This window comes from Melanerpes formicivorus, unplaced genomic scaffold, assembly GCF_026170545.1.
Source record: "Melanerpes formicivorus ecotype bairdi unplaced genomic scaffold, bMelFor1.0.p_v2 SCAF_15, whole genome shotgun sequence".
Lineage (NCBI taxonomy): Eukaryota > Metazoa > Chordata > Aves > Piciformes > Picidae > Melanerpes > Melanerpes formicivorus.
The window spans coordinates 17,933,411-17,946,832 of NW_027142367.1; the positions used below are offsets into that span (position 1 = coordinate 17,933,411).

At 40.3% G+C, this 13,422-nt stretch overlaps 1 protein-coding gene across 1 annotated transcript in view; it reads right to left on the reverse strand.

Moving 5' to 3' along the window:
* The window catches only part of SPMIP7 (sperm microtubule inner protein 7), a 35,037-nt gene extending 21,992 nt beyond the window's left edge, over positions 1 to 13,045 (reverse strand). The window contains 2 exon segments of the mRNA XM_068147425.1: positions 12,442 to 12,605; positions 12,892 to 13,045. Coding sequence (XP_068003526.1) covers positions 12,442 to 12,605; positions 12,892 to 13,045 — 318 coding nt within the window.
* Positions 13,046 to 13,422: the final 377 nt, after the last annotated feature.

The window sequence follows — 13,422 nt, forward strand, 5'->3', positions numbered from 1 at the left end:
ATATGATAAGGAAAAAAGGTCTACTTTTTGGCTTATGAAATGTGTTAGTGGTGTAATTTTCAGAAAGGAAATGCATAGGCTTATTTGAAGGACACAATATAGTTCATATCTTGCAGCTTTTTGTCAAGAGGGTTAAACTTGACTGAGATAGCTGAGAAACTGAAGTTTGTTTTCACCGATATGACTTTCACATGACTATTAATAGAAACGGTAATATTTCTGCAGAGCACTTACCATCAATAGGCAACTCAGAAATGCCAGCTGGATATAGAAAAACACTTTACTACTAGCATGATTAAGTGAAAAAAATAAAAGTAAGTAGCACTTCTATTTATATTATATACTCTTTTGGTGCAGAAATATCTTGACAAAAATAATTCTCTAAAAAATCTTTTAGCAATTACCATAACTTAGATCTTTTCCTATCGCTCCATAGAATGTTAATTCCTAAATAAATGAATTGAAACTATGCTAATTGAACATTCTAGTAGTACAGTATTTTATTACTTAATAAATTGATTCAAATTGATTCTGTAATTATTTAAGGCTCATTTGAAACGTTTCCTGACACCACAATTTTTGAAGAAATTTTAATTTTCTGATGAATTATTGTGAGGATGATTTATTCTGCAACTGCAGTGCTCATGTTAAGAATAAAAGATTCAGGATAAAATATTTTATGACATAGTGGAATATACTTGATGTGCAATTTTCAGAAGTGAATGACATTCCCTTTCAACTCAATGGGCATAGGAATGAATGCTCATTTGATCCCTACCAACCTACCCAGATTCCTCTTTCGAGCAGGAGGTGGAAAGGGACCTCTCTTTACCTGACACTGTTGTAACTCACTCTGAGCAGGGAGGAACAGGAGGGGCTGTTTGTCTGCATAGGTACAATCCACCTGCTAATTCTGATCTCAAATTAAGACTCTTCTAGGCAGAATCCTTTAGAAATGCATGAGCTCTGTTTCTCTGAGTTTGGGTAGAATTTTTATATCTGCCAAATAGATGTTATATACATCAAATAAGGTGTTAGTATTTTACTATTAACTCACTGCAGGATCTTTGGCCTGTTTTGGTGGCATAAATTAGTGGTAAAGCTGTTGAATTTAACTCCCATCAGATTTTGAAGTTGTCCAATGTAACCTCATGCAACATAGATGCTTTAAATGCATGTATGCGTGTATGTACCATGGAATTCCAGTCTTCAGGAGTGGTTCTTCAGCAGCAGGGAAGCTTGAATCATGTTGGACTTGGGGGTGAATAACCTCAAACTTCCACGCGTCTGATAGTGGCGTAAAGCTATTTTTCTTCATTTGTGTTTTCCTGGAAAAGAAACTGCTGCTCATGCCTTGTAGTACACCTGTAAGAAGTACAAGGCAAGGAGAAAGATAAATCTATATATTTCTAGTGCATTGGGCTGCTAAAAAACTTAATTTGAGGAATCAAGAAATTTATTGTTTCTCAAAAACGAGTGAGACTGCATTTTGTACTGCTTGTTAATTGCAGGTTCAGATTAAAAGTTATTGTGCTCTTTTGTTGTTACACTTTCTGTAGGACTTAGTGACCTCTTGATACTTCTTTAATTTTTATTCCCTATGAAAAACATCTATTTAGCCTGGTCACCTGCACCCTTAAAACAGTGAGAACATGAAGATAATTTCTGCAAGAGATTGCTGTAGGTAGTGCCAGGTGATTAGGAGGACAACAAAGGAATTCAAGTAGAAAACTTGGAAAAAGGCTTGAAAAAAATTTAAGAGGCAGTACAGAAAGTGAGAGAAAGACTGTACAAAAGCTGAGATTCATATGTAGACAGAAATATTTACTGGCAATTATGAGAGTGTATTGTGACCGTTTGAGGCTGTCCCCTTAAGAAAGGGAATATTGTGGTCGGATGTTTGTAAACGAAAGACGGATCTAAACTAATTTCATTGGTAGATTGGGAGGAAGCACCTTCTGAACTGGGAGTACAGCAGAGTATCCTGGGCATTCCTGCACTTTTCTGGTCAGTCTGTCTTCCCCCTCCTTCGGTGGCTTGCAGCTCGCAGCTTCTGGGCTTTTGGCCAGGCTTGACCTTGAAACTGATAAGCTGCAAGGCCTGTATTAACCGCTTTCCAATTAACACATAACTGCTTTTAATTTTTTTTCTCTTTTTTCTCTTTCTAACCCTCTCTGGGGAAAGGGGGAGAGAAGGGGGAGCAGAGGTGGGGAACCCCCTCAGCAGAGGAGGAACTCTCATTTCTGTGCTACTTTGTTGTATATTTCTGTATATATTGTAAATACTGTAAATTCTGTATATATTTCCCTGTGTTTCCCTAAACAGCTTTGTAAATACACAGCACCTACTGCTTTGCTAATTCAGCTGTGAGTTTTTTTTTGTCCTTCACTTTCCGGGGGGAGGAAAAAGCCCGGTCTTTCCCTTCCAACCCTACGACATGTATACACATGAAAGAGTATTTAAACTGATTTGCTCAAAATCTAGAATGAAAGGTCATTGAAGACACACACACAAAACCCCACCAAAACCCCAAAAACCACCACAAAAAGAAAACCCACACAAAGCCCCACACCCAAACCAAAACCAGAGCCACCACCCACCCCAGACAAAAAAAAGAGATTCCAAAAGTTTTATATTATCTTGCTTTACTAACTATTGCTTCCACTTTTTCTATTTTTAATAAACAGTCCAAGAGCTCCATCTTTGGGTTTAAGTTATTACTGTAAAAGAAGTTAAAAAAATTACTTTCCTTTTGCATTGATTAAATAGTGCCTAACCATTTAATAAGATTATATATAACTGCACATATCTTGTGAGTTTGCAGTGCTTAACTTCCCTAGATACATCAGTTCAGTTGCCTTTTAATAAACTTTGAGTATTTTCTTTATAAGATTGCTGAGTTTTGGTTTTTTTTTTTGGTGAATTATATTGTTCCTTTCCCATTATGATCCATACATTTGAGTACTGTGTTCTGGGCCCCTCAGTTTAAGAAGGACATTGAAACACTTGAACGTGTCCAGAGAAGGGCAACAAGGCTGGGGAGAGGCCTTGAACACAGCCCTATGAGGAGAGGCTGAGGGAGCTGGGATTGTTTAGCCTGGAGAAGAGGAGGCTCAGGGGTGACCTCATTGCCCTCTACAACTACCTGAAAGGTGGTTGTAGCAGGGAAGGGGTTGGCCTCTTCTCCCAGGCAACCAGCACCAGAACAAGGGGACACAGTCTCAAGCTGTGCCAGGGGAGGTTTAGACTCGAGGTGAGGAGGAAGTTCTTCACCGAGCGAGTCATTCGTCATTGGAACGGGCTGCCCAGGGAGGTGGTGGAGTCACCGTCCCTGGAGGCATTCAAGAGGAGATTGGATGTGGCACTTGGTGCCATGGTCTAGTCATGGGGTCTGTGTTGATAGGTTTCCAACCTAAGTTATACTGTGATACGGTGATAAATCAACCTGGCTGTTCATAAAATAGATATGGACAATGTGGACAGATAATAGTGGAAGAAAGAATTTAAAACCAGGATTCTTTTCAGGTAAGATTTATAATTTGCTATAAATGGGTATGCCTTTTTAAAAATCAAAGCATACACTCATTTTTTTTTTTTCAGTGTAGGATCTGATTGTGGGTTTTGGGAGTTGAAAAACTAGTTTTGTTTCTGCCAGTGTAGCAGAATTCTTAAATACTTCATATGGCATGCATTTCATCGAGCAAATTCTAATCCATTTTGCTTTCTGTAAAACCTCTCTAATCCTTCCACGAGGTCTTTGGGGAAAATGAAGTTATTTGAAAAATATTGCTCCTTAAAATTGTGGAAGTGGTACATAGTGAAGAAATACTGCAAAGTAAATTTAACAGTTAATCATAGAAATCCATCCTATATGAAACCGCTGTTATAATCTCTCTGTTTTGTTTGTTTGTTTGTTTGTTTTTAATCTCTCAAGCAAGGGGTATGGAAGTGTGAGGAGAGGCTGAGGGAGCTGGGGTTGCTTAGCCTGGAGAAGAGGAGGCTCAGGGGAGACCTTCTTGCTGTCTACAACTAATAGAAGGGAGGTTGCAGCCAGGTGGGGGTTGGTATTTTCTCCCAGGCTACCAGTACCAGAACAAGAGGACACAGTCTCCAGCTGTACCAGGTGAGGTTTAGGCTGGATGTTAGGAAGAAGTTCTTCACAGAAAGAGTGATTGCCCATTGGAATGGGCTGCCCGGGGAGGTGATGGAGTCACCATCACCGGAGTTGTTTAAGAAGAGGTTTGATGGGGTGCTTGGTGCCATGGTTTAGTTGATTAGATAGTGTTGGATGATGGGTTGGACTCGATGATCCTGAAGGTCTCTTCCAACCTGGTCTATTCTATTCTATTCTATTCTTTCCATTCCATTCCATTCCATTCCATTCCATTCCATTCCATTCCATTCCATTCCATTCCATTCCATTCCATTCCATTCCATTCCATTCCATTCCATTCCACTTTCTAAATATTTTCAGTGCTGTACTCTGCTTGCATCCTGAAATGACAAGTGCAGGAAATTCTTTTAACTTACCTTGATTATCTTGTCCTGATAGCTAGAGAATCTGCCTTGTGTCTGTTTTCCACAACAATACTGTAGAGAAGTACAATTACCATAATTGATTATCTCACAGTATCGCTTAAAACAATACATCAAAACAAATCTGAGACTTGACACCATCTGTCTCGTTGCCTCCAAAAATGCTTTAATCTATAACCAGTTTAGCAGAGTATTTATTTTTCGTTTTATTTGTGGTTTTGCCACATAATTATTTAGCCCATCTTCATAAAATAGTTGTTAGTAGTGATGCAGTCAGTATTTTATTGCTGGGTTTTTATAGTCAAGACTTTATAGTCCTTTGTTATTTACTTACTTCTCCAGGTTCTGCAAAAGAATTAGAAATCACAAACCATACCTTTAACTCCCAGTAACCCATGTTCTTTCCAACCAGGAGGTGGAGACAAAGAATACAAAATGCTTAGATGTCTGCTAGCCAGTAACCGTTCTGCTGGCTTCACTTCTGTATCTCTGGGAACTGTAAAAGAAACTCAGATCTTACTTGTACTAGTATACCCACCTGTAAGATACTCCAGTTTTCTTAGAGAAGCCTTGTGTATCTTTATGAGCATCTCTTTAGTTTCTATTTTACATAGAGGAAATGCAAATTAAATATGCTGTAAAATACCTTAGATTCAATTTAATGAGAAACTTAAGAAAATGACAACAATGACAGAACTGAAATTCACAACTTTATTAACAGTGAATGTACCCATTGATTGACAATCCTGACAGAAGGTATCAGAACAATGCAGCTAGGTTTTATCTTCATTTTGGACAGTGCCTATTCCCATTTCCTCATTATGGACAATCTACATTTAGAATGTGACAGTTCTGTGAAAAAACAAATATAGTAAATTCTTAATCTACAGTTAAGTGCTGTTTAGAATAAAGATGCTTCTCCTGGTTTCAGCCCTTTGTCACCATCTTTTTGTTGCTGTAATGAGGATTCTGTACTTTATAAGATATTAGGCAGATACTAATATCCATTAAGCCTGTTAAAGAGTGTCAAATAATGGAAAGTATGGTATTTACTTTTTAAAGTCATTGTTTATCTTTGATAAGTTCAGTCTTCAGAGATATTTTTAAGTGCAGGGCTAAGACACAATAGCTTAAAACCAGTGGGGTCTGTCATATTTCCAGGTATTTTTCTTTAAATATCATTTTTTTAAGTGAAAATACTGTTTTTGCCTAGAAAAGGCCCTTCTCTATTGTATCCTTGTTTTTCAGTTGTTTTGATGGCTTTAATTGGCTTGCCTACAATTCTGTACTGACTTACCTACATTTAACAGGGCATACCACAGAATGTGTTTGTGATTAGAATTTAGTTTCTACATTGTTGTAAAATTATTATTTTTATGGAAACCAAGGTTATTAGTTTCTGTAACTGTTAGAACAATAACAATATTCTGTGTACTCTCCCACCTGCCTGTAGGACTCTTGCTCCAAAATATTGGTTTCTTCCACTGTAGGTATTCCAACTCCATCCTACTGGTTTTGTCCACAGAACCCAAAGCCTGAAGTTTATGGCATATTCTACAACAAAAATTAGTAAATAAATTAATTGCTTTCTAAGTTATATCCATCTAAGCCCAGAATATACTATTAGCTAGGGAGGTAGACCTAGGTGGACCTCATGAGGTTTAACAAGAGCAAGCGCAGGGTTCTGCCTCTGGGCTGGAAAAATCCTCACTCCCAATACAGAGGTGGTAGAAAGCAGCCCTGAGGAAAAGGACTTGGGGGTGGTGATGGTCAAGAGGCTGGACATGAGAAGGCAGTGTGCACTTGCTTCAAAAGAAGTGTGGCCAGCAGATTGAGAGAGGTGATTCTGCCACTTTGCTCTGGTGAGACTGTACTTTTAAGTACTGTGACCAGCTCTGGAGCCCTCAGTACAGGAAGAGCATGGACCTGACGAAGTGGGTCCAATAGGAGGGCCATGAAAATGATCAGGGAGTTGGAGCACCTCTGCTACAGAGACAGGCTGAGGGAGCTGGGATAGTTCAGCCTAGAGAAGAAAAGGCCCCAGGGAGACCTAATAATGATCTTCCAGTGCCTGAAGGGGTCCTACAAGATGGATGGAGAGAGACTGTTTACAAAGGCCTGGAGTGATAGGATGAGGGACAATGACTTCAAACTAGAGAAAAGTAGATTTAGATTGGATGTCAGGAGCAAATTCTTTACCATGAGGGTAGTGGAACACTGAAGCAGGTTGCCTGGGGAGGTGGTTGAGGACCCATCCCTGGAGATATTAAGGGTGAGGCTTGACTGGGCTCTGGGCAACCTGATATAGAATAGAATAGAATAGAATAGAATAGAATAGAATAGAATAGAATAGAATAGAATAGAATAGAATAGAATAGAATAGAATAGAATAGAATAGACCAGACCAGGTTGGAAGAGACCTTCAAGATCATCGCGTCCAACCTATCATCCAACACCACCTAATCAGCTAACCCATGGCACCAAGCACCCTGTCAAGTCTCCTCCTGAACACCTCCAGTGATGGCGACTCCACCACCTCCCCAGGCAGCCCATTCCAGTGGGCAATCACTCTCTCTGTGTAAAACTTCCTCCTGACCTCCAGCCTGAACTTCCCCTGGCGCAGCCTGAGACTGTGTCCTCTTGTTCTGGTGCTGGCTGCCTGGGAGAAGAGACCAACCTCTGCCTGTTTACAACCCCTCAATCTAGTTGAGGATGCTCCTGCTTACTGCAGAGTGTTCTTCTGAGATGTTGGGCAGCCTCTCTATTTTGATTTTTTTTTCCCCCCCACTAAAAGTTGGGTTAAATACAATCCTGCACTTTTGAAACACTGCAGTTTTAAAACATCTAACAAAAATGTTATTTTTTTTTGGATCACCATCTAATGTAAATATGCTTATAATGGAAAGAATAATGATTAAAAAAAGAACAATAGCAAATAATGTTAATTAAAATAGTAAGACTTTATTTTGAAAGCAAGAAGAGAAAGGTTATACCTGGAAGATATATTTTCAGCCATTATTTTCTACCCTGTGTTCTTCTGTATCCTATGACACATATTTACAAAACTGTCCTGGAAATTTACAGTGTTGGGACAGAAGTTATCATCTTGGTAGGTTATGACAATTATGACACCATAATTTTGTTACTTTTATTGTGGATATGCAGTTTATTTATGTTTTTTTTTTTCTTTTCATAATGCTATATGAAAGTGACCTTGAGGAAATAAAGAACAAAATATGAAGTGAAAGAGATATGAAATGTAAAAATATTATCCCTCCTTATTAAATTAAGAGAAAAGGTATTAAGGATTTGCCAAGGAATAAGACTAATCATATTGCCAGCTGAATTGACATGCAGAAATCATATTAATGTTCATGCTTTCAGGGTCAAAACCTGAAACACTACCTGTAAATTACAGCTATTTCATGATATACTGTTGTACATTTGAAATTATACACTTTGCTGTTTTCTGCTGCACAAACTACTGGGGAAAATAAGGCAAAGAAAATATTATTAGCTGTGATGGACATACCTGCTGATCTTAAGACTATCAAAATTCTGTATTAAATGTATCTGTCTTTATTCTGTTTAAACAACTTAATACTATAAAGTGAATGTAAATGTTTTTTAATTTTTAATTTTTTAATGAAAGTGAACAATCATACTTGGAGAGGAGAAAAAACTGTGGTGGCACTACTGCCAGTTGCCATAATGGAAAAATGAAAACATTTCCTAAGCATTAATCCTTCCCAGCAACACGTATTTAATCTATTTTCCACTTGCAGGGAGTCTGAAGTAGTCAGTAGCATTGTGGTGATTTGCTTATTTTATTCAGTTTTAATCACTAGTTAGATTCTCAAGTTTACAAATGTTGTAGTAGCTGCAATGTTTTATACTAGCTGTAGCTTTTCATTAGAATTAGAGTAGCTTGATACAAAGTATGGTATATACAAATTGAGTCCTCACTGGAATGCAGATATATAGCATCCCATACTTCTGAAGAGGACAAATGCTTTGTAGAGTGTTAAGTACAGGGGAAATAAACCAAATTGTACTATCTGAAATCCTGCATATTATGGAAGTGATTATGACTACACCAGTTGTAGTGTTGAGAAACAACTGAAGACCTTGTATGCAACAAATCACATGCAAGACATGCACACCTGCTTTACTGTGGGGAAAGGCTAAGTAATCCTTACCTTACACAATGTGCTTCTGTAAAGAGTTAAGTTTGTCTCATGTTTGCCTCAACACTGTTTGCCCAGAGATGCTTTCTCACCATTGTCCTATGAAGATGGCTGCTTAGCTACAAAACCATAAGCTTTGTGATTGCAACAACTGATAACCAGACAAGGCCACAGTTTCCATATTCAAGAATGCTGGGATCCAAGCTGAGGCTCACTGTGACAGTTTTATGGGTCTTCTGATGAAGAGAACCCTCACAGATGACTAACACACCAGTTTACAGCCACTTAACTGTGGGACAGGGCTGACACATGTAACTAACCACGGGATACAGTCAAATGTGCTGTAACCGTGGCAACTGAATGAAAAACTGTGACCGTATATAAGACTGGAAGAGGTATAAAACCTTGAACATAACAGCAAAGTTTGAAGCTCCTCCAATGATCAAAGCCACCAGGACCTGTGAGATGTCACTTGGATATGCTTTTGCTATGTCTTGCTTTTTCCTCCTTTCTGTATCTCTTAACTTTCCTCCCCTGCACATGTAAGTGAAACAAAATACAAATGTTTTTCTCAACCAACTGCTCAGTTCCTCCTTGGTTTCATTCACTGGATCCGTGAAAGAACCTCCTCCTCCACAGGTGCACACGGAAACAGCTTCTTGTCTTATTATCTCTGAATTAAAAACCAGACAGCTCCACCATTTAGTGAGCTACAACACTAAACCCTTCTTAAGCAAATACATTGTGCACTGTAAAAGGCAATTGCTAATAGAACGGAAACAGCAAGATTTCAAGTCTGAATGTCCTCGACCAACATACTGCACCTCCTCTCTCTCCATGTGTGTGTCGAACACCAGGTGAGAGAGGACACTGTAGAAGGTTATGCTTGTGAGAACCCGCTAACTGAAATAATCCCATCCAGCTGTTACAGTGCACTGTGGTTCTTGTTTACACAACCAGACAAGCCTAGAACTAGAAAGAATTAATTTTATTTTCTGGAGAAAACAAACCTGCCATTTTGATAACAGAGGTAACAGAACCAGTCCCAGAATTGGAACTCCATTCAAGATCATTGTTGAACTACTGTCCTGAAATCTATACAGGTCACTGCTAGGACACCATTGATAAATACTTGATGCTAATGATTTAATTTTTTTTCTGTTGGAAGTGTATGTGAAGCTGAATCACTGCAGTTGACATATTTTGTCTGCCATGAACTTAGAACTGATTGATTCAATATTCCGGTGGAGTGGAATGAACCAGGTGGTGGTCTTTTCTTCAGGTAAGGATTTATTTTCTTACATGTCCCTCTCTACTCTCTCCCCTTCTCTCCTGCTACCCCCAAAGAAGCATGAAGGCTAGAAAGGTGGAAATGTAAATGGAGAAGTAACTGAGGATACATTGTGATTGTTTGTATGTATATCATGTAAATTAACCTTCACTTTACAGAAAGAAACAGGTGGGATAACCAAACTAAACCCACATTTGTAGGTTTCTGTAGAATGGTACTATCTGTAAAGAGTGTTAGATAGAGCAGGGCATGTCAGGCACAACAGAGGCTGAGGCTGACATTCTTTGTGACACTCAGAAGGAAGTGGGAGCATTCTGCGAGGACAGAGTAATTGGGTGATGAGTGATGTGATGTAGCCCAACTGCCTGCTCAGTCACAAAGTACCTTCAGATATGAAGTTGCTCAGGGCCTTCCTTGACCATTTGAGTGTGGGATATCACTATCCTTGGAGGTTTTTTGTCTTTTCTGTGCAACCTGTTACCCTTTTTTTTTCTTTTTTCTTCTTTTCAATCATAATTTCCTTTAATGTAACTTGTTATCATTGCTGCTTGTCCTTTTGTGATGCACCGTGTACAAAGTAGGGGTTATTATTCTCTGTATCTCCTCTTAGGTAATGAAGGATTGCAGTTCCCTCTAGTTTCCTTTGTTTCATCCTATGCTCCAATTCCCTAATTATCTCAGAAACCTTCTTGATGACTTGCTCCATTTTATAGGTATCTGTCTTGTAATGAGGAGTCAAAACCGGGCACAGTGTTCAGAGTGCCAGTATGAGTGCCAAGCAGGGAAAGAAAAATCACTTCAGTGATCCAGTACATCCTGTGCTGGTGCTAATGCAGCCAGTGTATAGTTAGCCTTCACTGCTGCAATAGCGTGATTCTGATTGTTTCAAATCCACCAGGACTCCCAGATACTTTTTTTTGCAGGGCTGCTCCCAAGCAGCATATGTTGCTGCTCTTATTCTGTCACAGAACTCTGCATTTGTCACTGCTGAGCCTCATGAAATTTCTGACAGACTATCTCTCCAGTTGTGCAAGATCCAGCTGAATGGCAGCAATGTCCTGTGTACCAGCCCACTTGCCAATTTGATGTCTTTACCATACTGGACAAGATGGAACTGTGGTGTAGGTCACTGGTAAGCAGTTCTGTGTTTGCATCAGCCCTGAGGAAAGCCCTTCACAACTGTCTGCTATGTAAACCAATTTTCAAAATAGTGATGCAGACAATTTTCCACCCATCTTGTACTGCACCCATCTACTCTGTATGTCCATAGCTGAGCTAGACAGATGTGCTAGAGGACCATATTGAAATCCTTGCAAAAGGCTCTCAGTGTATATGATGTGTATTTCTTTCCTTTCATCTTTGGAGGTAGTTATTTAATTCCAGAAGGCATTCAGGCTGGTCAGCCATATTTTGCCAATGGCAAATTGATGCTGCCAAACAAAGTGTCTGCATGTCCAGACAGGTTCATCAAGCAAGACCTGCCTTTCATAAACCCATGCTGACTGGGTCTCATTCCCCGGTTGCCCCAGATGTGCTGCAGAATAGCCATCAAGATGATCTGCTCCATGACCACCTCTGTCACTGAGGTCTGTAGTTCCTTGGGTCCTCCCTATGGCCTTTCTTATAAATGGATATCACATTCATCAACCTTCAGTCAAATGGAACTTCCCCAGTCAGCCAGGACTGCTAACAAATCGTAGAAAGAGGCTTGGAGATCACCCAGCTCCCTCAGCACCCTTGGGTAGATCTTGTCTGGCCCCACACACCTGTGTGTGCATAAGTGGCAAAGCAGGTTCCTAACCATTTCCTCTTGGCTCCTGCTCCCCACCTCTGTCTTCTGCCACAGGGGGCTAGGCACCCAGGGAACAGCTGATCTTACTATTAAAGACTGAGGCAAAGAAAATGTTAAGAAGCTGAGCCTTATCCTCATCCTTCGTCACTATGATTCCTCCTGTGTCCAGTAAAGGGTGGAGGTTCTCCTTGGCCCTCCTTTGGTTGTTGGCATATTTATAGAAACATTTTTTATTACCTCAGAGAATTGGCCAAATTAAGTTCTAATTGGGCTTTAGCCCTTTTAATTTTCTTCCTGCATGACCTCTCTTCTTCCTTGTAGTTCTCCCATGTTGCCTGCACCTTCTTCCAAAGCCCATAGACTTTCCTCTTTTTCTTGAGATCCAACCAAAGTTCTCTGTTCAGCCAGCCCAGTTTTCTTTCCCACTGGCTCATTTTTTCTGACACATGGGGAAAGTCTGTTCTTGCTCTTCCAGGATTTCCTTCTTGAAGACCATCCAATATTTGTTGGTTCCTTTGCCCTCCAAAACTGGCTTCTAAGCAGGCCAAGGTCTGCCCTCTGGTCCTGCTGACCGTCCTCCTTACTTCTCCAAGAATGGAGACCTCTATGATTGCTATGCCTTAGGTGTTCCCAACCATCACATCATCCAGCAGACCTTCTCTGTTCACAAAAATCAGGTCCAGTGGGGCACTTTCCCTAGCTGGCTCATTCACCAGCTGTGGCAGGAAATTATCTTCCAGAGACCTCAGGAACTTGCTAGACTGTTTCCTCTCTGCTGTGTTGTATTTCCAGCAGATGCCTGGGAATTTGAAGTGCCCCATGAGAACAAAGGCAAGCAATCGTGAGATTTCTCCCAGTTGCTTATAGAATAATTCATGTCTGCCTTGTTGACCTTCTCCCTGATTCCTACCCATAAGCACTCAAATGCTTCATCACCATCACAGAGATCAAGCCAATCTAAACACTCCCTGGCATACAGGGCCACCCCATCACTCTCCTTCTTTGCCTATCCTGTCTGAAGAGCTATCCATGACAGCACTTATGAGAGCTGTCCCACAACATTTCTGTGATGGCAACTCTATCACAGTTTTCTTGCTGCATGATGACTTCCAGCTCCTCCTGTTTGTTGCCCATGATGTGTGCATTGGTGTATATGCACTTCAGCTGAGCTATTGATCCTGCCACATTTCTGCAGGCAGAAGACGTAATTGCTACCTGTCCATTCTCAGGTGTTACCATGGTTACTAATCAATTAATAATCCTTGTGTCTCTGCTACTGAATGGGTCTCTCATGGTAATATATAAAGTGATTAAAGAATCCAAAGCCCTGCCAGCTATACCAGTCTCAGGGCCAGGCACTGATCTGCTGGCTGTTCCTGATTCTTCCCTCATCATTCCCTGCAACTGGAGGGAACAGAGGAGAACATTACTTGTACTTCTGATCCTTTCACCAGCCACCCCAAGTCCCTGAAGTCCCTCCTCATTAACTTTGAGCTTCTCATGGTTACCCCATCACTTCCCACCTGAAAGATCCACAGCAGATAGTAATCATAGGGCTGTACTACATTAGGAAGCCTCCTTTTTACAGCTTTGATCCAGGCCCTGGGGAGGCAGCA